This window comes from Dermacentor andersoni, chromosome 2 (assembly GCF_023375885.2).
Source record: "Dermacentor andersoni chromosome 2, qqDerAnde1_hic_scaffold, whole genome shotgun sequence".
NCBI lineage: Eukaryota > Metazoa > Arthropoda > Arachnida > Ixodida > Ixodidae > Dermacentor > Dermacentor andersoni.
In genome coordinates, this window is record NC_092815.1 from 17,247,414 (window position 1) to 17,272,306 (window position 24,893).

The following is a 24,893-nucleotide window of genomic DNA, read 5'->3' on the forward strand; positions in this document are numbered from 1 at the left end:
GTCCGCAATATATGTATCTGGATTACAGCAGTCGTTGTTTAAAGGGACTGACAACTGATTTTTAAGGACCTAGTTTTTTATGGGGCAATGCAAAGCTCACCCTCGGTAGTCTTTACAGCAGTAGCGGTTACTTCCAAAAGCGCATAAATATTTAGTACGCAAAATTTTTCAATCTGAGCAGTCTCTAAAGAAGTAGGAGTTCCTCCTCCAGCAACGCTGAGAAGTGAGAGTGATGTCAATAGACCGCCTCACAAATTGTGAAAGCCACCCATCGTACTGCTTTCACAGGACTGTGGTTAACCACCTACATTTTGACCTCTTCAACTACTCTCGAAAATAAAAAACTGGTTTGCGTTGTTGTACCGACATTTCTTATATTTGTACCACATTTTTCCCAATGTACATGCCTATGTTGTGGCTGGCTGGCCTCCGTTGTTGTTCTGTTGATAGACGAGCCAAGCCAACTCATCAAAAACAAAGGCTTTTCTGCACATTGTAAGTCAGGAAAAACTTATAACAATAAAAAGTATACTGCATTTCAATACTAAAAAAAAGACCAGGTACAGCGTACACCAATAAAAGGTCACATGGTTGACCTCTTGTGCAGCTTCATGCTTATGCCATGTGGGGCGCCAGAGGTAATTTTTTGTGACTTTTAGTGATGAATTTAAAATATTTATTCATCCACATTAAATGAGAAAAACATGGCTTGTTTTAGCCACTACGATAGGGAATCATTCCATTAGCGGGGTTATCTCGATTCATGTTCTGAGCGGTTGTCTGTCCCTTTAAGCTCGTATTGACTCATCTCAGGGTGGAACAACGAAGCTCATATGCGCAGATATGTAGGTTTTCTATAAGCAACGTACTTTTTCCCCATTATTTAACACTAACAACGATCTATGGGTGTAGATGTCGATGTAAGCAAGTGCACTGCTTTGGTAAATGTGACGCAGAAGGCTGCACTAGAAGACTTCTTGAGCATACAAGATGTCTAAAAAATGTGTAAAAAAAATAATAAAAAAGTGAGGTGCAAGTGCAGAAATCAGCAACAACAAACTCCAAGGAAGCCGCATCGGCAGGCAGACCTCAGTGTGCCCTTATCCGCCATAATGTTAGCACAACAGCGCACTCAGGCCTGCTCACCCAGTAGTCGGTGAATGCTACATGGCTTTCATGAACGACATGCTGCCCCGGAGAAGCCATTAATAATTATTCACAGTCCAAGAAATGCACAACCAACGTGCACTCATCATGGGCGCAGGTACATAAATCAACTAATGAAAGCCTGGCACTCTTCCAAAACATTTCCAGTGGCGTGTGGCAGAGGGCAGCACAGGAAAATGAAAAAGGTGGATTACCTGTATGCACTTTATTTTGGCTAATAAAATATAGGGGCGAGAATTCGCCCTCGTAATTTAATTAATGCCTTGTGAGCGTGCAGGTGCTTTAATGCATGCTAAAGCAACTGTCAACCTTTCAGCATTAAAACGTGTTGAATCATAACACACGACATGATTGACCTTGTAGAAACGCACCACAGTGCCACAGTACGACGAGAGATGTGCAGTGAATATCAGCCACGAACGTGTCTCGCAGCTTCTCTCTTCATCGTGAGCTAGAAGATGTGTGTGCTCACTTTTTACAAGTAAATTGTTGCTATGTGTAGCTGATGTGTCAAGTGTCTCAAACCACTGGCTTTGCACATGGGTAATTTGTCAACGGTGCTTTACTCAACCACTTTAGGCATGCATCCGTGGCCTAATAGAACATCGGGCTTCTGCGTTGGGGCAACCAGGTTCAAAACAAACAACTGGAAGTGTAATTTACTTTTACATACATATCCCTATAAAGATATATGGCCATACATATTGTGGCGTGATTTCCACGAGTCGTGGGGGCACAGTGTTTTGATTTCAGTGTGTGCCTGTGCAGTCGATAGCTAAGAAAGCTTCGCTTTAAAAGCAGCATTCACACAACTGACATGGTTTATTAAAAGTAGTGGAATTATTACTTCCAATGTCCAGTATAAGACAATATGGACATCTTAAAATGCGCACATTATTTATTCAAAGCTTCAAGACTCGATTTCTATGCACATACCAGTTTATTGTTCAGACTTTCTTTTTAACGTTATGTACAGTCTCTTGTGACAACAAATAATTTAACAGTAAAGACTCTTAAAACAGGATTAAACATCCCCACAAAAGTTTGTCTAAGCAAACAGTCATGTACAGAACCACATTCTACAGTGACAGCAGCGAGGCATAAAAAATCAGACCTACAAAAATAAATAAGAAAATACTACAGTCACAGCACAAGTTAAAACCATGTGCAGGCCCTGTATAACCACCTACAAAAAATAATAATAGTAAAAACAATCCCTCGTGGATATATCAAGAGAAAATGCAAGGCATAAAAGGCCCAGTTTCATATGGTATGTGAAATATGAAAAGTATATATGTGTGTATATACAGAAACTTATGTCAAGAAAATCAAACAGTAAAGCAGGAACTGCATAAAATGCAGTTGCACGTACAATGCTGGGGAAGCATAGGTAAACAAAGATGGACACATACATACATAAGCCCATTGCTGATAACACATTGGATTAACCACAGTGTTCTCATTTTCTGTCCAAGTGTCTAGCAATGTGTATCATGGAAAGTGTAAGAAAAGCCCTTCGGTAAGACTCGCAGCCGGTACAGATCAGGTGCACTCAATGCCCAAATATAATCTAAATATCTTGCTGCACAACCACAATCTGAACAGAAACCAGCGCCATTAACACGTGACAAACAATCAAGGCAATGTGCAAGGCCCTATCAAGAGTACCCAACATAAATTGTGCTAAACAGAAAATGTTTAAATGAAGCAGAACAAGTTCAACCAGTCCACATGACCCCAACATTGTAAACACACTACAAGCAAAGTCCAATGGTTTCATTGAAGGTGGATGGATGGTAACGGCTACAGTCGTGACCACCCCAAAACTGAGAAAAAGCTTTACGTAATAGTGGACATGGTACAGGGCTGTTCAAATGAACAGCTGTTCACTTATCTGAAGATGACAATGCAACTTTGGTACTCTGTTTACATAAGAAAAGTCTAATCAGCAATATACAAATTGCTTTTCTTTCAATAAAGTGGTACCTATTGATCAATGTAAATATTTGTGTCAATTTTTCCACGCAGCCCTTTATTTTCCACTTCATGTAATAAAATGCCATGGCATTCTGAGAAAAAGAAAATGTTCTCCTCCCATAGTCCAAAATGCCGAACAGAGAGAGTTCATTACTTGCTTCTTTCTGACAATGACAAAGCTACAGCAATATAAAAAAGAAAAGTAATTCCTCACAGCTGCTAAAGAAGGTTTCCGTAGGAAAAGAATCTGTTCAAACAGCCATAAATAAAAAGCCCTGCTTGCCAGTGGTGGTTGAAGCCCATAAGCACCATACTTTCTCTTTTTATCAGAAAGGAAATATAATTGTGTAGATAGGTTCGCATAAGTACAATGCAGCCTAATGACATCAGATTTGCAGCTGTAAAATTTTTTTTCGTATGTACTGCAATCCTACAAGGGCTAAAGCAGTGACAACCGTCTGCTGCTATAACAGCAGACACTCATCTGCCTGAACTTGCCAACTGCTGCACACAACTGTAGTGAGGAAAAAATAACTCATCCAGTCAACTACATAGAAACATGTGTCCCTAGTTTTCTTCGCTTCAGCTGCTCAGAAGACCTCAAACAGTCATCCTCACTCACGTACACACTGTATCAAAACACTCCAGGTGAGTGCTGTGTCTAGCATTCAAAATAATAGGGGCATCCAATGTGAGAAAAAACTCCTACAGTAAAACCTTGTTAATATGTACCTGCCCAGTAAGTAATTCTGGTTTAAATATAGTCGCGATGAATGCCCCACCCTGTCGCCATTGAACCTAATGTGTTGGCTGACCGCTTAAGCCGTAGCCACTTAGCACATGCAAAACGGTTAATGTATAGCATTTATGTAATTTTTCGGCGTATACAAGTACAGAATCGGCAAAATGTCGTGCGCACAGGCCATAAATTGCAGCGTATGGACCTTTCACGGACTGCAGTCACCACTGATAGTGATGTCACAACATTGTGGCCAAGACGTGTTTCCTGCTCGCATAGCTTCAGGTGTTTATGCGGCACCTACGACAAGGTGGAAGTGGATGATGGTTCTGCTGTATCCGACGCACCGCTTGTGTTGACCATCATGAGTGCTTTCGCAGAGAATTGGGGCCTGATGGAAAAACTGGCTCGTGGCCTTGCCGAGTTTGAGGATGCCTTCATCGCTGCAAGGCGACCATGGTGGCAAGTAAAAATCACAATTTTTTTGCTGCCTGCTCGCAATAAAAAAAAGAAAGAAAGAAAAGAGAAAAATGGAACAAAAAAAAAAGAAAAAACATTTTTCTGTGTGTTTATTTGAATGAGAATTAAGATGTTTTTTTTTTTTCTGGCCAGTAAGTCTACAGTCTCTCATCAGTCATTAATTAATACATCACTTAGTGTGTACATGATATACATTTCTATCCAACTACGTATCAATGACAATTTACTGTAGTTGGTATTCAAGCAATGATTACTGGAGATGTACCAAACGTGTTGTAAATAAGAGCGCCAGCTACACATGAATATTCTTGTTAAACTGATTCTGACTGACAATCACAGATGGCGCCAGTGTTCTGCTGCAGTAGAATTGCGACATTTTTGCCTGGAATTGCCACAGATGACACATGCTACTGATTTATTATGAATAAAAAAGGCAGGAAACGCCCCCATATCTATTAGACTGTCTGCTCCATGAAATGGCAAATCTGTGAATTTGGAGTGCGGGCAAGCCGGCAGCTTTGCAGGAAGTCATGTACACCCAACGCTCTTAATTTTCATAACATTTGATATGGGCTTAAACCTCACCCGCAGATATGCGATGAGAAAATGCGCATCACTGCAGATATGCGTTACATCACTATTGTGTTGAAGAATGAACAGTGCAGTGTTTTTTAGTCTCCCAACAAATAGCAGGAGCAATTATTGATCCTATATGCAAATCAGGCATTTCTTTTCATATTGGTCCACATTGCGCATGACTGCACGAGGAACACCTTCACGAGGTGAACCACTAATCACACTCTTGTTTGCTGAACACTTCATGTTGTTATAGATATCAGATGGATGTGCACCATTCAAGCTGCACACAGATAGATCTGAAAAATGTCATTTTCAATATACAGCATATACTGCATCAATGTACTTGAAATATATGTTAGACATGTTTAAGCCATGTGTATTAACAGCACAATTGATGCGTCTTCAAAACATATACAGGGTCTAGAACGAACAGTGCTCAAGACAGAATGGTGAGAGAACAAGAGACAAGGTGCCTTGTTTGTCGTGCTCTCATTGTCCCATTTTAAGCGCTGTTTGTTCCCGTCCTAATGATGTATCAACCAGCCTAGTTTAGAACACTCCTGCACATACAAAGTGTTCTGGCGAGTGTGCACAAAGCTTAAACTTTAAAAACAACATTGTTTTGAAGCCTTCCTTGTGGGGGTGAAATCAAGTGTGCATTGCTAAGAGCCATCTGGAGAAGCTATCAGTATACTCTGCACATAGCCAAATTAGCTAACTAGCAAAATTATTTACGTAAGTTTTTATTGATATTATGGCTGACTTAGCAAAACAAAAGTTCTAGAGTAGCATTGGTAACTCAACATTCAATTGTTTGGGGCCCGCCATAATTTCCTTTTGCATGCCGTAGAAGTGCTCATCTTAAACACTCCATGAATAAATTAGGCAAGCCCAATGCATGATCCCGCTATTCGTGAGGTGCTCATTTTGCTTGTGCCACTGTTTGCCTCTTCACTTAGAGGGACATACTGGTTAACTATTCCTTTAAAGCTTTATTTTCATTCCTTCAATGGAAAGATTCTGATTACGTCACAAGTTGCAATTTATGTTCTAGCAATTGCACTGTTTAATAACCGAAAAAGTTATAAAGAGTTTCAATGATTATGTATTTGGCTCATTCAGAATGCCATGTATTTTTTCTCTATCAATAAACAATGAAAAATACAGGAGGAGATGCTGTCATAATCCATGACGTCATTGGAAGCTGGTGTGGGAACTTCATAAAGGGCACTGCTACGAGTCTTTTGCTTTTGCATATTTTCCAACTTCCAAAGCGTCTCCTCCTCATGGTAACAGCAACCTTTAGGTATTCTAAAAACAATTTACTAATGCAGCTTAACTTAATGTTCTTGTTTAGAGTCCCATCAAATCCAAAGGATGGTTTTCGTACTGATAAGTAGCGAATGAAAACTCTTGAAGCCATTTAGTGTTTCTCAGGAACCAGAATGAATATACAGTCGAACCTCGATATATTAAACAGCGTGGTGATCACGAAATAGTTCGATATAGCCAGAATTCAATATATTAAATTAAGCAAAAGACACGTAAAAGACTTGTACAAATCAATCAATGAACCAATCGTTCAACCAACCAACCAGCCTCAGTTGAAGTTGGGAGCGGGGCAACATCAGCGTATAAGGGATCAACCTAGGCAGCGTATTCATTTGGCTGCTACTTCCGCTGCGATCTCCATATCCGTCAATCGAAGCATATTTAAACAATGTCAATAACAAAGTATTAAGTGGCATCTGCCATGACATCTATGAGTGAGCCCAGTGAACGTGTGCTGTCGCATGTCTTTGTGGATGCAAACCGCCATTCCTCGCAAGGTGCACCAGGCGCAGAGCGTGGCACCGAGGAGGTATCAGTGCGGCAAATGCGATGTGTCACCGGCATTGTTGAACTAGCAAAGCCACCGCGTGCGTATGCCGTTACGTTCAAATGGCACCCTCGGCGCAATCAATATGTGCAGCAGCTACAGCGCACAGCAGTTGGGAACGCTTGTCACACCACCGCTGTCTTCGAGGTTGTTGTGGGAAAGCTTGCTGCCTGTCAACAGAGCACATGTGGTGTGGAGTGGCAGAGTTCGATATATTCATTTTATGTCCGACCCCGTTCGAAATAAAGAATTAAAAATGCATGCAATTTTCTATATATGCAATAATTCGATATATCCGTGTTCGATATATGGAGGTTTGACTGTGCTTGGTTAGCACAGCCAGGCGAAACCAATCGCTGGTACGAATTTCACAGCTGCCAGCTAGAAATTCAATGCATCACAATTTACGGGGTGACCCAACCATATCAGGCAGATTAGTTTGTTTGCTGTGACATAAAGAGCAATGCTGCAGGGCTTAGAGGTAGGCAGTTGCGTGGGCATTTGCTGAATTTGAAATACATTTTCTTTTTCTATGTTGGATATGCGAATACTACCAGAATTTGTACATATTTTTCAATTGCACAGAAACGTCATCAAATCTGAAACATCACACTAACGTGAGATGAGCTATGGTGAAGCTGTAAGTTCCAGTTATTATAAGAGGATTTGATACTACTAAATTGCTCATGTTGCACATCAATTATTCAGTCACTTCTAACTTTTTTATGGTCACATCAACTTTCAAGCTTTAAACCTCCACCCCAAGATGGAAGCTTGACAGATACAGTCTACGCACTTTACAATGGATTTGCGTACAACAGAGTTTCAGATATAACGGACCATATTTCCACCTTAGTTTGCTCTACCTATTTTATTAATGCAACGAAGTTCGCTTTTAACGGACCACACTACAATGAACTATCGGCTACAGCAGACGAAATTAGTGTCAATTTTTGTCAAAATCGGCTGTATAAAACGGACTTTTGCTGAGTTGACACGGGCTAGCTAGCAACTGACTTGTGAGAGTCAGCCGACGATCGCAGCTCAATATCATGCGCGTGCAAGGCACGGGGGGTGGGTTCTACTCCAGCGAGGCAGCGCGGGTGCCGCATCTTGAAAGCAATCAGCAATGTTTGCAGAGTGCACATAGTGCCGGTAGCTTCGTATGCACTTTGCTTATGAAGTTTCATTCGCATTGAAGAGTGAGATGCACGACGGTTAATGCGATCACTGCTGCTGCTGCAATTCCTCACTCCAATGTTTTGACAGCGACTTTCAGCATTTATTGAGCGAGATGTGTTCATGCTTGCCTGCGCGTGCTTGACACCTGGCTTGTTAATTTAGTTAGTAAGCGAATGTTTACAACTTTATAGCGCCAATAAAACTACTATCCTTACTTCGCATAGCTGTTTACTAATTTGCTATTGCAATCGCTGCTTTGCCTTTCGCACGACTTTTTTATTTTCTTTGTTTTACTTTCGATGTTCATCACTCACTCTTCACAATTACGTTGTTACACATCGCGATCAAGGTTTCGGAACTAGGGCATTTCGGGTTTTACGGACTTCAAATAAAACGGACATACTTAGCCAGATTATCATGGTCCATTGTAAGAAGAGTCGACTGTATTGCCACATTCATGAATCATTCACACGATCAACCCTACAGGTGCCCTTGACTGAAGAACTCATATCTTTAACTGCCATTATAAATGAGAAGAGCAACCCAAAAGATATAACTAAACCACTATCACAAGGAAGCGTTGGAATCAGTGATGAGTTGTTTATGAAAAACATTTTTTGGAAACGTTTCACTCACCCAAAGCATGGTTGAAAAGCATAAAAATATAAAAGCAAAATGTGTTATTTAAACAAGCTGGTACGTGAACATATCTTTTGGACAACATATTCTACTTGTATTGGGCTACTTCGAACAAGCTGTGCCACTTATTAGGGCTTATATTAAAAAAATTCTGAATTGAGAAAGACGAGCCTGGCATTGTGCATAACAACACTGGGTGGCCGAATGACACAGGGCACAGCGCCACATTGTGCCCTGTAGTTTTAGAATTAAAATCATGTCCGCTTTTCATGTATGTCCTCCTATTTTGTTTGAGTCTATTTTATTGTAACTTTGCTCCCTTATCTATTCTCTTACCCTGTATCCTTCCCGCGGTTGACCTGTCCACTGGGATGTGAGACGGTTGACCCGTCCACTGGGATGTGAGACGGTTGACCCGTCCACTGGGATGTGAGACACTTATGATGGCCAAGGTTCTTCCTCTCCTTCCTCTTTCTTGTCCTTTTTGTATTAGTTTACCACACCCGCTACTTCAGGCATGAAATTTAAGAAGGACAAGTTTGGCACTCATTTTTCCTGGCAACACTTTACCTCTTATCACTTACCACTTTCTGCCAAACAGATGCAAATAAATAGTTCTAGAAGACTACTCTACAAGTCTAAACTTATTTTATGTTCCTCTTTAGTGCCCTTTTAGCAGCCACACATTGTGCATTTATTTTCACGTGTGCTTATAAAGGAGGCCGAACTTTTCCACTTGGTCCAGTAGTTATGCTGCATAACAAACATGTTGACGACATGAGACAAATAAAGCCACACATTTAACAGCAGTTGCAAGTTCTTGCACCTGACCATTCAGTGACAAGAACCTAATACAGCAGTTCATTTCCTTCTAAATTTGTCAGCAGGAAACTTTGTTGCTGACTGTTTGGTTCATAAATGAAGATTAACTATAAATGCACACTGACAGGGGCAATAGAAGAACATAAATAGACATTAACTGTGTTCAACAATGGCAATAAAAGTCTGTCCTTAATAATATCCGTTTATGTGTCTAAATCTACCATCTTCATGCCTTTGCATAGCAGTCAACTGTTAATGTCAGGTGGGTTTTTCCACACACACTATAGAGATTTAGATGAATGCAGAATCCCCTGCATAGAACTATTCTCAGCAAATTCTTTGTATCAATTATAACACAACAACTTTTCCAGTGACATCAAAAGGTGCCTAGGATGCAGCATAGTTATGCAACCAAGACAGAGTAAAAGCAAGCTACACTTTTTTGACATTACTCCAAAAGTAACAGAAGAAGTGGTGCGCACAAGTAGCAGCGAGGCAAAATTCTTCATGAGAAGTCAACACAAAATGCTGGTATGAAAAGTGTGATGGTACAACTGAGTTTGCGACAACAGGCACAGTTGTGGCTTTAGCTTGCTTCGGGACAAAGGCTCTTGTCAAGAACCAGTGGGAGGCTTAAGTGGGACCCTGAGATTTCACACAGAGGCTGCAAGTATAGAGTTGGTACAGCTATTATGGCTGACACAGCCAAACAGACAGGCACTTTTCATCTGTGCACAATGACATCGGAGAATTGCCAGGACTGATCCCTACTGGACAATACCTACAGGATCCAAGACGATTCTCGAAAAAGGGCACGTAGAACTGCATGCAACTGCATTGAGATTGCTCATTCTAGTGTCATTAACTGGTACAAATGTACAAATAAGTTTCGGAGGGGCATACTTGCGACTCTCACAACATTCCGTAAACTTTACGGTTCATGCGATTTTGAATCTGGACAAGAAACTCTTTTTTTTTCTTTTTGCGTTACTTATTATCCATATATTTGTATATCCTAGAGCTACTACCTCGGTTTTCTAACTTAATTAGTAAGCTTATTCTTGTTTTTTATATATTCTGTTCAAACTAATATTTGCTGTTGCTTACATATTTTCTATATGGCCATCTTAATTGTTGTGCTAGACAAGCATAATTATTTTCTATGTTTACTGTCAATGCATATGTACTACAACTCTGTAACCTGTTTAGTTAGACCGCACTCTTCTCGCTGTTTGCCATTTATAGGGGGCACAGACCCAGTCAAGCCTGCTGAAGGCTTTTTGTCTGCACTCCTAAACATCCCGTGATGTTTGAATAAAGTTTGTTTGTCAGGTTGTTTGTATAACCCCTCCTACAAGTGCACTGCCACACAACAATCTGTGAAGGGGGGGCTTATGGCTAGGTGCAGCTGTGGCACCAGTACGCAAGCGCGTGTCATGCTTTCGACATCCCACAAGACAGCATTAGAATGCCCTTTGATTTCATGATTGTGCTTGCATGCATTTGCTTTCACTATAACCATTAATCTGATGGCACTGCTACGATATAGGCTACTATTGTGGCTGCCATTTGAACAGTAGTAAGATGTTACCTGCAACTCAGTGTGGTCCTGCATGTTGTCCGGCAGAGTGATACCACTTTTGCTGCTACTGCGTTCAAACATAGCTTACACCCCGGCTACTGCCATGAAGACTACCAATATGGCAGCAATGGCCTCAGATTGACGCTGTATTATAGCTGTCTAGTCCCTCTTTTAGGCTGTTGACACGAAAGCTGCCATTTGCAATGGTGGGGGGAATCTGTAAGCTTCAGTAGGGACCCTGGTGCTGGTATGCCGAATGTTGCTGTGGCGGTCCCTGCGGCTGTTGTTGCTGTTGGGGTGGTACCTGGCCGCTGCCCGAGAGCTGCCGCTGCAGCTGGGCCACGAGTGCTGCAGTCTGCTGGTGCTGCTGTTGCTGCTGGTGGGGTGGCGGGGGCTGGTGTTGCTGTTGCTGCTGCTGCTGCTTGAGGGCCATGAACTGCTGGTGGTGCATGGAACTGGCCATCAGGCCAGCCGCACTAGCTGGGGTCGCACCAGGCGCACCCCCGCCGTAGCCACCCCCGCCCGGGATCGGGCCCCCCGGAGGCGCCCCAGCCCCACCCTGGGGGCCGGGGCCGCCTCCACCGGGACCCCCAAGGTGGCCGGCCCCTGTGGAACCCACCATGGGGCCGCCAGGGTGGCCTCCTCCGCCACCGGCTCCTCCTTGACCAAGGGCATATTGTGGCCTGCATGCCATCGTTGCATCGCAGACAGTGCACTGATCAGGTTGTGCTCGCAGCTAACTCACACGACTGCATGCACGTCTAATTTTAAAGGAGTACTGGGGAGGTATTCTGTAAGGGTCCACCTAGTGGACATGTCCATTTCGTCTGCTGGTGAAATTCTGATTAGCTGGCCTGGGCTGCGCGTCCACAGCAACCAGGCACCATAGCCAATCAGAACTTCAGCAGCAGATGAAATGGACATGTTCACTATGTTGACTCTTTCAGAATACCTCTCTTGACATTACATTTCTTTACTTATAATTTTTGTGCATTAAATTTAAATTCAAGTTCTTTAAAGCTCAGAAAAAATGCAGTAGACTAGAATCACAATTTCAGTCCTGCATCTCTTTAATCAGGGAGGCAAAAAAATTAATTTAGCAGGGTACTATGTTGGCCGAGTTGGTGCACAGCTAATGAAAGTATTGTGGTGCAATGTGAAATAACATAGTATGCAAGAAAAACAGAGATGACAGCTGAAAGTCTGGCACTCTTGTCGACCACTGTAGCTGAGGAACCATGCCACAGATATAGAGAATGCATTACACACTGCTCTTTCACAACACGAGTGAAATATGCTATAGTAATGCGCCTTAGTAGGATTCGTTAAAGCATATGTCTATATACTCTAATAAGAAAGCTATCATACAGCAAGCAATGCACAAGCAGGCTGAGTTGTTAGTATTTGCCTTGTGGCACAAAATGCAGGCAAAGCTGGCCTTGTGAGCAAGCATCAGGAGGCAGGTGAGCGAAGCTTCGTTTTCCACTTCAACAAAGCAGGATTTCAAGCTGACAGGCATGCGCTGCAGAGCAAGTAAGAGACACATGAGCAAACCTGCAGTTACAAGGCATAGACAAAGAACAAGCAAAAGAGGATAAATAAACGACAATGCACAGACAAGCTCTAATGCAAAGCAAGAAAACAAAGACAGAAACATATGGGGGAAGAGCACAAACATAAAGTGACAGATATTCAGAAGGGCACCCTATGCAGAAATGATTGAGCATGACAAAGTGTACTTCAATGCTTCATGCTATAGGAAAAGAAACACAAAAAAAGTATCACATCACAGATACATATGTGGCAACTTAACATAGGAAAACAAAATAATTTTTTTGCTGTATAATACAGTGATCTTAGCATACAGAAGTGCAAGCTTTATGTGTGGTAGATCAGACATTACTGCCAAAGCAACATAGCTAAGTATGATGCCAGAAACGTTAAGGGTTGAACACACTTTTGCAACAACCTAATGAGCGCTTGCATGATAAAATACTTAAGCAGTGCATACTATTCGCACACGAGGAAAGGCCATCACTAACAGAAACAATGCTTGAGATTTCTGTATCCACTTCTCTTTTCTTTTAAGTCAAGCATGCATAAAAAGACAGATGCTTCATTTAGAATTCACCTTATGCATAACTGCCACTCTTGCACTTTGATTTTTGATTTTTTTTTTTCCAACAGCATTTTATTACCTGCATTCTTAAATACAGTGGAATCTCGATGATACCATCACGGCTAATACGAATTTGTAATACGAATACACGGCCCCATTACTTTGCAACGTGCTAGAGAACGGTTGTTACGAAACTCACACATGCTACCTATTACATAACGAGGGTCTCGAATCCGGCAACATTGATGCCTTCAGGTAGCATGTGTGAGTTTATTGACCAGTTGCCTTCACCCAAAAAGATTACGTTCTCGTGACGCCTGCGGCAAAAAGGACGTTCCATGTCCGCCATCAAGGTCTGTGAGTGGTGGTGCTGGCTAACACTCCCAGGGTTCTACTAGGGCACACAAATACCCAAGAAAGTGGATAGGGAAACGGCACCGCTGTAGCTCAATTGGTAGAGCATCGCACGCGAAATGCGAAGGTTGTGGGTTCAGCTCCCACCTGCGTCAAGTTGTTTTTTCATCCACTGTAATTTGCATTAATTTATCGTCTCTTTATTTCGTTTATTAAGCACAAGTAATTTCCCCTATGTTGTCCTTGGTGTCAATGTTTGTTGGCTTCTTATGACAGAACTGCTTCTTGTATTATATTCCATTTTGTATTATATGCCCCCATTTACAGTACGCTAGTCAGACTATAAAGATGTAATGCCAACAGTGGTTGAATTAGGTGGCTCAAATGTGATCTGAAGACTTTGTGTGGTTAAATACTGTTGTGCTATTACCTCCATTTTTGCAAAAAGTGACAGCATCCCTGGCAACCATCAGCAATTTTGTCATGTGGACAAGTATATGCACAACATTCATTCACTCCGCAAGTTTCATCATGTTAGTTGGTCAGCGTTTCCACGAAAGAATGATGCATGAGGTGGCTAGATGATCAGTTCTTTGCACCAAAGCTCCAGAGGACAGGCTGCTGCCATAACACCGCTAGTGCTCATTGTAAAGGTGATCCTTTATCTGTACCAGTCACATACAACTAGCGATCCTTCTCAACAAGTTCACGGGGCGAGGGGCGGGTTCACCTGTTGGCCAGGTACTGCTGTGGCCCGGGATTCTGCATGCCTGCTGCAGCAGCACTCATCATGCCCATGTTGCCAGACTGTTGAGGAGGTCCTCCCATGGTGTTCCCTGCCCCCCCTGGGTTGTAGCCCTGGCCAAAGCCTGGCGGGGCCGGGCCCATCATGCCACTGCCAGGACCGGGCTGGGCTCCAGTGACGCCAGCCGCCGCGCGGCGCTCCATCAGGGCTTGTGGAGGCGGCCCGCCACCCCCATAGCCCCCACCATAGTTTTGGCTCATGCCCCCTGGGGAAAGGGACGAGTAGCCACCATGGGGAGGGACAACCAGGGGGATCATCACCACCCACGACAGGGACAGGAGACCGGGCAGGCAGGGGCAAACGAGGAGAGGGAGAAAGAGAGAACGAGGCGCTAGGATGAGACCACACACACACACGCACATGTATGCACGGTTTCTCAAAGCAGGAGGCAATGTTGGCTAACAGATGACCAGAGGCCACGCTCTCAAATACTTTTGGCATCAACTTAAATTTCGTATTAGATTATATCTAGCATATGCCTCACTAGAGATACAAGCATTCACTGGCTTGAACATGATGACTCTGCTGGCCATCCAGTCAATGCACTCAGCAATTGAACCACACGAAAACAATAGTGATAAGAACTATACCTGATTACATGTTTCCTCTATCGCATCTACTATTAGCTTGTTAAGCTTGTTAAGTAGGTGAGTGTGCAGGGAAAACAATGCGCTAGAAACCACTGATCACAAATGAAACCCTTTATGTCAGATATTTACTGATATTTACTGAGCTACACAGAGGATGAAGAGAAAACCGCACTGCAGTAGAAAAAGAGTAAAACAGTTCATTATTACAAAACTAAGTAAATAATCGCAAAACTTTGATTATGTAGGATCGGCTTCCTCTTTGACCGGTGGGAAGGCCCCCCTCACTCATGCTAGCATGCTCTCTAGACATTTACTGCGGCAAGTGCCAATCATGAACAACCGTTATGCAAAGAAAGTTTTGTGAGCACAGCCTATGAATATTTGCTGGAACATCAGCCAGCACGCTGGGACAGGGAGGAGCAAGGAGCCGAGCGCACTGGCTCCTCACTCCTGGGCGACATAAACGGAATGTCGTCTCTAGGGGCGCAGTCTGGCACTCACTGGAGCCTCCCAGTTTTGTTTTCACGCGCTCCGATGGCCAAAATTCACTGTGCCACAATTCTACGGGTAATTGAATTTTTTCTAGATCCAAAAGTTGATATGGCTTGTACGGAGACCTTGCTTCAATTTCCCCATTATGATGAGCCCACTGGAACTAAAAGGTTAAATGTTAAATAATGGATCTTTGTTAATTAGCAACTAATTACCATGTATTTCCAGGGTGTCAGAACAAAATGTTTTCCATTCTGGTTTTAGTTTCGTTCCACTGAAAAAGTTCCATTGTTGTTCTGCTCCAGAAAAAAAAAACATAATCCGTAACGATTCATAACGGTTTAGGCTAGCACGAAAAAAATTTTCGAAGCAAAGTAACGATAATAACGTAGCCCGTATTTATTTTTCTCAATAAGTGAATTATGAATTCTGAGATCATGCTTAGTGCCTTGATTTAAGGCACTAATGATGACGTTGCCTGACGTCATCGTGTTAGATTGCCGACTTTCCCCTCGAACCAATAACCAACGAAATATATTTTGGTTTCCCTTCAAAACAATATAATAAATAATATTTAGGTTATGTTTTCGTTCCGGTCAAAAATATCATTTTTCTCGTTTTTGTTTCCCTTCCATTCTAACATGCTGTGTATCATCCTTCATCTCATCGGCGCCAACATTGATGGAATCTCTCCAAAGGAACTGTCCTTTTATTTCAAAACAGCTATTCTTAAATATAATATTACTGAAATACATTACTGAAATATATTACTGAAAGTCTTCATAGAAACCTCCTGTATATATGTCTGCTACAGCTACACCTTGCTGGTACACTTTACCACTGCCACTGAAAGCTAGTGAAGGGAATGAACACAGCTGCAGTAGTGCAACATTTAAGTCTGCATAATGATAGTGCTAAAACTCTCAGCCAAAGACTGGTGTGCAAACTCTCCAGGGCATTCTTTGTGGCCTGAATTGAGTCCATGCATAAATTTTGAATACCCCCCTGCACTTAGATGGCACAATGCTAATTTGCATTTTGGAGATACTACACCCATTTGCATATGCTTCCTTGTCGAAAAGGATAACGTGTAAAAAATATTTAATAAGCCTGCATGGACCAAAACCAGACTCTGCACAAGGACAATTAAAGAATTCAATCGTTGGGTTTAACTCTTTTCGTACCACACTCATAGGGCACCGTTAGCCAGCTAACGATGGTTTGAAACACTGCTTTCGAGAGACCTTCTGCACCGCTCATGGACGCACTGTGCTATCGGACGTGAAGGAAGAGAACTACATTTTGTTTTCTAAGCAGTTCACTTTTTCCCCCCAGTCGTGATTTTCTAAAGCACTTCGAAGTTTTAGCAATCGTCATAGTAGAAATCTGAAATGGCTGCCCACTATCAATGGTTTGAAATGCTGCTTTCGAGACCTTCCGTGCCACCCATGTACACTCTGTGCCATAGTATGTGAAGGAGGAGAACCATATTTTTGTTTTCTAAGTGGTTTGCTTTTTCCTCGCCAGGTGTAATTTTTTAATGCACTGACAAGTTTGGCAGTGCACTCAAGACAGCTATGCAAAAACAGCCGCCTACGGGAGTGGTGCGCGTGCTTCAAAAGATCGCAGATCTCGTGATTCTGCTGCATCTGCGGCTAACTTTATTGATGAGTCAAGCAGCAGCGAATCTGAGGATGCTGCCTTTTCATCGAACTTTGACTCTGAGAGCGACGACGGAAGCCAGCTTGGAAGATAGCTAGTCGCAGCCTGGCATGCCAAACTGTAGTGCTTGTACTTAAATTTTTTAGTGAAATACATGTTCAATGAATATTTTTCTTTTTTTGGTGACAGTGATAGCGATATAAAATATGTGTAGCAGTCTAATGACTGCTATACATTTTGTATAGCTCAAAATCATTGTTTGATTTTTGTATTTGTAGATACAAGCATGTCTTTACAAACTTTGTTCAACTTTATCCCACCATCTTAATTCTGGCAATCTATATCTTTTTTTTATACATAGCCCTTGTTAATAAAACTTTTATGCATGAAAAGTTCATTCATTCTGCTAGTTGTTTATGTATTACATAAAATATTGAGCGCAGCAGTTCCTTCAGAAAAAAAAATCTGACGTAACCTACAAAAAACATGTATTTTCCCCACGGTAGGAAAAGAGTTAATGTCCTGAAATGGCACAATGGGTCGTTAGTACAGTTCAGCATTTTTGGTTAAAAAAAGAAAATAACATTGAACTTTTTTTCTCCCTCCTGAATTTGGCTTTAACAGAAAATGGCGAGTTCAAGGTCATGTGTCAGCCTGCCCTTTATTTGCATTAATTTTTTTATTATTTGTGTTCACATAATGTTATGAATAGCTTCCTCCTATTTATGTTCAAATCTCAGATGCACTCGCTCTTAATTTCAACATAGCCACATACATAAGCATAATGTGGTGTGCCTTCGCAAAGTTGCTTCTGTAAATCTGACAAAGGTGTTACACGGCATCATTTGTTTACGAATCTGGCAACCTTAGAATAAAAAAAATTTCAACATTCTATGCCGAAATTTTTAAAAAATATGATAAAATATGCTAAGAGTTGTTTAATTACTCAAGGTGTTGATTCTTCTTAAACATTTGCTGATTTTTTTCCTACAGGGACACCGTAAATAGGCACTCTATTATATAATCGTAGCAAGAATAATCTGTGCCACACACAAAAAAAATTGAGATATCTATCAAATATTCACGAAATAATCATGTAACAGCTACCAAAATTTGGGTTGCTATTATAAATTGGTTCTGTAAGTTTGTGTCATTGCTGTAGGTAAGCCAGAATCATCAAAGCGTACAAATAATCAATCTATGAAAAATCAGTTGGCGACTGTGTTTATGTTTTTCCTAAGTCGGTCTTGCTCTAAAATTGACACAAATGAAACACCATAAGATGATTGGTGTCAATACGACATTCCGAAACAGGCTCTTGAAATAGAGCAGTTAACGATAAAAATTGTAAAGTTGGCAGTTATGTTTATGATCAAATGAGTCATCAATAAAAATGAGTCATCCACCCAAACGTAGCTAATTGCTACAAAGGAAACCCATACACGTACCTCAAAAGAAAAGCCTCGTAGCTGAAGAAAAATTTGTCTTGGTTTGGGACTCGAACCCAGGACCACTGCCTTTTCGGGGCAGCCTCTCTATGATCTGAGCTAACCAGGCTCAGATGGCAGATGGAGTCCCGGACCAGGACGAATTTTTCTTCAGCTGTGAGGCTTTTCTTTCGAGGAACCTGTATGGGTTTCCTTTGTAGCAGTTAGCTACATTTGGGTGCACGTCTCATTTTCCCTTTATTAATTACTTCTCTCCATCTTGCAGGTTTCCGCAGAACTATTATGTCAAACCCAATATATATATATATATATATATATATATATATATATATATATATATATATATATATATATATATACACACACAGTAAACTCTCACTTGTACGAACGTTGGTTTACCGAATATTTCAGAATAACAAACTTTCTAAAAATCCCCGGCAGTTTTCTTATAGATTCTATGCAAAAATGTTTCACTTAAACGAATTTCGGAACAGTCAATATTTCAATAAAGGGAAATTTCCCTTTATTCATTACTTCTTTCCACCTTGCGGGTTTCCGCAGAACTACTACGTCAAACTCTTGCCTTTGCTTCGTGTTGTCGACAAATTCGACTTCGCCCTGCCATCTGCCAGCCGCCTGGTTAGCTCAGATGGTAGAGCGGCTGCCCCGGAAAGGCGGTGGTTCCGGGTTCGAGTGCCGGACCAGGACGAATTTTTCTTCAACTATGAGGTTTTCTTTCGAGGAACCCGTATGGGTTTCCTTTGTAGCAATTGCTACGAACGGGTGGTTGTCTGATTTTCCCTTTATTCATTACTTCTCTCCACCTTGCGGGTTTCCGCAGAACTACTACGTCAAAGTCAATATTTCAGTTTAGCGAACTCGCTCAGAGGACCAAGGCTTGCACTGCACTGCAGGCGCAACCGATGCCCGCACTCATCAAACCGCCGCTCCAGCAGCACTGTAACGTCACTGGCGCTACAGCACCCCTGGGGCAAAGCGGCGGCGCGGGAAATGAACGGCAACGAGGCATGGCCTCCGAGATCGCCCTGTTATGTCATCTCAGAGGCCATGAACAAAGTAACATCGCTGGCGCTTACAACGCCGCCAGAGCAAAGCGGCTATCTGTCACATCACAAACCACATGGTGTGTGTTTTTTTCCGACCGGCTAGTCGTGGCATGGTCGTCGTCTCTTTCTTTCCAGTCTCGTCGGTTCCGCGTGTGCACACAAATGACCCACGTGGTGTGTTTTTCATTGATATGTACAAATTCCATTTAACACATTTCTAACACTATGGATGCCATGTCTTTTGCTCCATGAATTGCACTTCAAACTTCTGACTCTGTATGCCATGTCTTATGTTGGTCTAATGAATATTCAGTTTTGTGAACTTTCAGTTAAGTGAACTATTTCCTTCGGTCCCTTGAAGTTTAATCAAGTGAGAGTTCACTATATATATATATATATATATATATATATATATATATATATATATATATATATATATAGATTGTGACGAAGAAGATCGGCAGGCTGAAAAGCCCTGTTGCCATCGTGTGGCTCGTATTCAGTTCGTTCGCTGGCTGCGCCCTACCTGCTGTTGCCGCGTTGGTCGCTGCTTCTCTACGACCCGAATAAACCCCCTTTACAATTGGTGGAGGTGCTGGGCACAACTGGAATTCTGGAACTTTGCAACCGGACACTGCAGCCTGTCTTCATTATGCCGGAAGAAGGACCATCGCAACCACAACCCACTGCCCCGGTGACTACCGTGGTCTGCCCCGGCCCGTTGCGTCAACGCGACCCACCCACCTTCAGCGGTACCGAAGACCACGACGTAGAAGACTGGCTCGCTGACTACGACTGGGTGAGCATCCACAACCACTGGGACGACACCAAATCACTTAATTACGTATTGTTTTATTTGAGCGGTGTCGCCAGCGTGTGGCACCGCAACCATGAACATGATCTCACGACGTGGACAGCCTTCAAAACTAACGCGACGGAGGTATTCGGGCGCCCCGCCGTTCGCAAGCTTCGCGCCGAGCAATGTTTGCGCAGTCGTGCGCAACGGTGCGGGGAGACATTTACTAGTTATATAGAAGATGTTGTCGACCTCTACAACCGCGTCGACGTCACAATGGCTCATGCCGAGAAGATGCGCCATATCTTAAAACGCATTGAAGACGACGCCTTCCAGATGCTGTTGGCAAAAAATTCCTCGACAGTCTCTGAACTCGTCAGTCTCTGTCAAAGCTTCGACGAACTGCGCAGACAACGCGTAGCCACCCGCCAATCTACGCCTCAGGCGACTTCAATGTCGAGCTTGGCTGTTTCCCCAGATAACATGTCGCTACTGCTACAGATCAAGGAGTTCGTCCGTGAAGAGGTGGCTCGTCAGCTTTCTCTGATTCCCCTTACACACGGCCAGTCGAATTCTCCATTGGCGCCCGCTCTCCAATCTGTCATCAAGGAGCAGGTAGCCGACCACATTCCACCTTCTCTCCAGCAGACTCCGGTTGCCGCTCCCCTGACGTACGCTGAAGTCGCTTCGAGGCCTGCACCACGGACCTACGGTCCCCTTCGCCCGCCTTTGTGCCCGCCCGTATCCGCTCCAGTCTGGCCACTGGTGCAGTATGCACGACCTCAAGATCATTGGTGCACGGAAGACAATCGCCCGATTTGTTTTTATTGTGGCCGTGCCGGACACGTAGCACGTCACTGTCGCCTCCTTACACCAAACGTCCCCAACAATGTGCGTCCATATGCGCCACGTTTCCAACAACGCCGCAACTATTTGGACACCTTTGAATCTCCTCCTCTCGTCAACACCGCATTCTCAGCCACTCGCCATTCACCTTCTCCTCGCCGCCGCTCACTTTCCCCCATGCACCGGCGTCGGAGCCCTTTGTGCCAGGAAAACTAAATATTGCAGTTCAAGAGGCGAGAACAGCGGTACCAGCGAAATGCATAAGGCCTCACACTTCCCCGAAGAACGTTATTGAAGTCACAATAGAAAGAACATTGACGCTAGCACTTGTCGACACCGGCGCTGCACTTTCAGCGATAGATGCCCGTATTTGCCGCAAGATAGGAAAAGTAACGACGCCGCTTTCTGGACTGTCTCTTCTAACTGCCAACGTGCAGCACGTCGAGCCATCCGGCGCCTGCATTGCTTGTGTCATAATTCAGGAGGTCCTCTATATCACAGAATTCATCGTGTTGCCATCATGTTCACACGACGTCATATTAGGTTGGGACTTTCTCTCCACACATCCTGCGATCATTGACTACGCCCCCGCCGAAATCGAGCTGTTTCAGTTTTCGACCGATATTATCACTGACCATAAGGACCATTGTTGCAAAATCTCTGTTTCAGAAGACACCGTTATACCTGCCTGGTCTTCCACTCTTATCAGTATCTCTTGTGACTATGTAGATGACGGCACAGTACTCTTCGCTGCGTCTGAACTCTTAGTTCGCCGCCGTTCACTACCACTGCCGTTCGCCGTTCTCGAGTTCAAAGCTGGCGCCTCTCTCATGTGCGTCTCAAACCCATCGGCTGAACCAATTACTTTATGTCGCCGTGAAAGCCTTGGCAGAGCAGAGCCACTGACCTCATCTTCAATATTTGACACGATGGACGACTCTATTTATATTGCTGCTCTTGAGGCACCGCGTCCTCAGTCACTGCCGCGTTCTTTTACGCCAGCTATTGCCAGTGACCTTACGCGACGAACTTCTTCACTTGCTCCAAGGCTTCTCTTCCTCTTTTGATTGCCAAGCAACATCACTCGGCCGCACAACGACTGTTTCGCACACTATCGACACTGGGAGCCATGCACCAATTCGACAGCGTCCCTACCGAGTATCGGCGACTGAAAGACGCGTTATCAATGACCAGGTGAATGATATGCTCAATCGCGGTGTCGTCCAGCCTTCTAGTTGTCCTTGGGCATCACCAGTCGTCCTAGTTAAAAAAAAAATACGGCACCATACGATTTTGCGTCGACTATCGAAGGCTTAACAAGATTACCCGAAAGGATGTATACCCGTTGCCACGTATTGACGACGCACTTGACTGTTTGCAAGGAGCGTAGTTTTTTCCTCCTTAGATCTCCGCTCTGGCTACTGGCAGGTGCCCATGGCTGACGCTGACTGTTCTAAAACCGCGTTTGTAACACCAGATGGCTTGTATAAATTCATTGTAATGCCGTTCGGTCTGTGCAATGCGCCCGCCACCTTCAAATGCATGATGGACGGCATCCTACGCGGCCTGAAGTGGCATACTTCCCTCTGCTACCTCAACGACGTTGTCGTCTTTTCCCCTGATTTTCCGACCCATCTTCGGTGTTTACATCAAGTTTTGACCTGTCTCCGGAATGCTGGTCTCCAGCTTAACTGAAGAAAGTGCCGATTTGCAGCTCGAAAACTGACTATATTAGGCCACGTTGTCTCCAAAGAAGGAAGGCATTCTTCCTGATCCTGATAAAACTTCGCACCGTATCCGAATTTCCGAAGCCCACTAACTTGAAAGCACTACGCAGCTTCATTAGCCTATGCTCCTATTTTCGACGTTTCGTTCGCAATTTCGCTACTGTGATCGCACCACTTAACCAACTTCTCCAAGGTGACAATGAACTTTCTGCTTGGTCGGAAGCCTCTGATGATGCCTTTGCGACTCTTCGTCACCTACTCACGTCTCCACCAGTATTGCGCCATTTTGATCCAAGCGCACCTACAGAAGTTCACAATGACGCCAGTGGTGTCGGCCTTGGTGCCGTGCTCGCACAACGCAAGAACACTAATGCCGAATACGTAGTCGCTTATGCCAGTAGTGCCCTCACGAAACCTGAGGCCAATTACTCAGTCACAGAAAAAGAGTGCCTGGCTATCGTATGGGCTCTTCAAAAATTTCGTCCATATCTCTACGGTCGACGCTTTGACGTGGTGACGGATCATCACGCTCTTTGCTGGTTGTCCAACCTAAAAGACTCGTCGGGCCGCCTCGCTCGGTGGGCCCTCCGAATCCAGCAATATGATATCCGTGTCGTCTATCGTTCTGGACGCAAACACTCTGACACCGATGCCCTCTCGCGCTCTCCAGTTACTTCAGACAGCAGCACTTCTACCTAAAGACATGACATCTCACCACTTGACATCCTGGACATGGCATCGGAGCAACGAAAAGACCCATGGATCGTCATGATATTCGACTTCTTGTCAAATCCTCCGGCAACTTCGGCACCTCGAGCGTAACACCGACAGGCGCAGCATTTCACAATCCGTGACGGACTTTTATACCGCTGCAACTACCACAATGACGGCCGCAAATGGCTCTTAGTAGTGCCTCGCCACCTACGACAAGATTTATGCTCCGCTTTTCATTCTGACCCGCAGTGTGGTCATGGCGGAGCGTCAAAAACCTACACATGGCTTCGCCTACGATATTATTGGCGAGGGATGTACACCTTCGTCCACAAATACGTACGTTCCTGCATTGCCTGCCAGCGACGCAAATGTGTCCCGCATCTCTCCACCGCATCTCTCCACCGCACCTCTCCAACCACTTCCTTGCCCAGCTTAGCCATTCGACCGTGTCGGCATTGATATATACGGGCCTCTTCCATCTACTGGCGCTGGCAACCGATGGATTGTTGTCGTCGTAGATCATTTGACACGGTATGCTGAAACCGCCGCCTTGCCTGCCGCATCAGCAAAAGACAACGCTTCGTTCATTCTAAACAACTTCGTTCTTCGCCATGGCGCCCCTTGTGAACTGTTGAGCGATCGGGGCCACGTATTCCTCTCAGACGTCCTGCAGTCACTCCTATCTGAATGCCAAATTATTCACCGCACTACTACTGCTTATCATCCACAGACCAATGGCTTAACAGAATGATTCAACAGAACTCTTGGTGACATGCTATCAATGTATGTTGCATCTGACCACTCCAACTGGGATGTTGTACTTCTGTTCGTCGCTTACGCATATAACACTACCTCTCAAGCCACTACCGGATTCTCACCATTCTTCCTGCTTTACGGTCGCCATCCCTCAAGCACCATTGATACTGTTCTCCTGTACCGGCCGGACCCTGCTGAATGCTCACCTGTTTCTGCGATTGCTCAGCACGCCGAGAAATGCCGACAACTGGCCCGTTCTTTGACGTCCGCTCAACAGTGCCGCCAAAAAGAGCGTCATGACCTCAATCCTCCCCCTCACCCCTTCCCCGTCGACTCACTTGTGTGGCTTTGGGTCCTGCCTGTTGCTGCTCCTGGCCTTTCGTCCAAGCTCCTCCCGAAGTACCACGGGCCCTACCGCGTGGTTGCACAAACATCACCAGTGAACTAAGTGGTCGAACCCGTATCGCCATC

The 24,893-nt window shown here is 43.9% G+C and overlaps 1 protein-coding gene across 6 annotated transcripts in view; it reads right to left on the bottom strand.

The window, feature by feature from the left end:
- Positions 1 to 2,047: 2,047 nt before the first annotated feature.
- Positions 2,048 to 24,893, bottom strand: part of LOC126542835 (mediator of RNA polymerase II transcription subunit 12-like protein) — a 232,660-nt gene continuing 209,814 nt past the window's right edge. For 3 of the 6 annotated variants that reach the window (XM_055077484.2, XM_055077485.2, XM_055077483.2), the window contains 2 exons: positions 14,250 to 14,529; positions 2,048 to 11,729 (listed from right to left, as the gene is read on the bottom strand). In XM_055077484.2, the coding sequence (XP_054933459.2) occupies positions 11,273 to 11,729; positions 14,250 to 14,529 (737 nt within the window). In that variant the 3' untranslated portion in view covers positions 2,048 to 11,272. The other 3 variants (XR_008615000.2, XM_050189948.3, XM_050189949.3) reach the window with 3 other exon arrangements.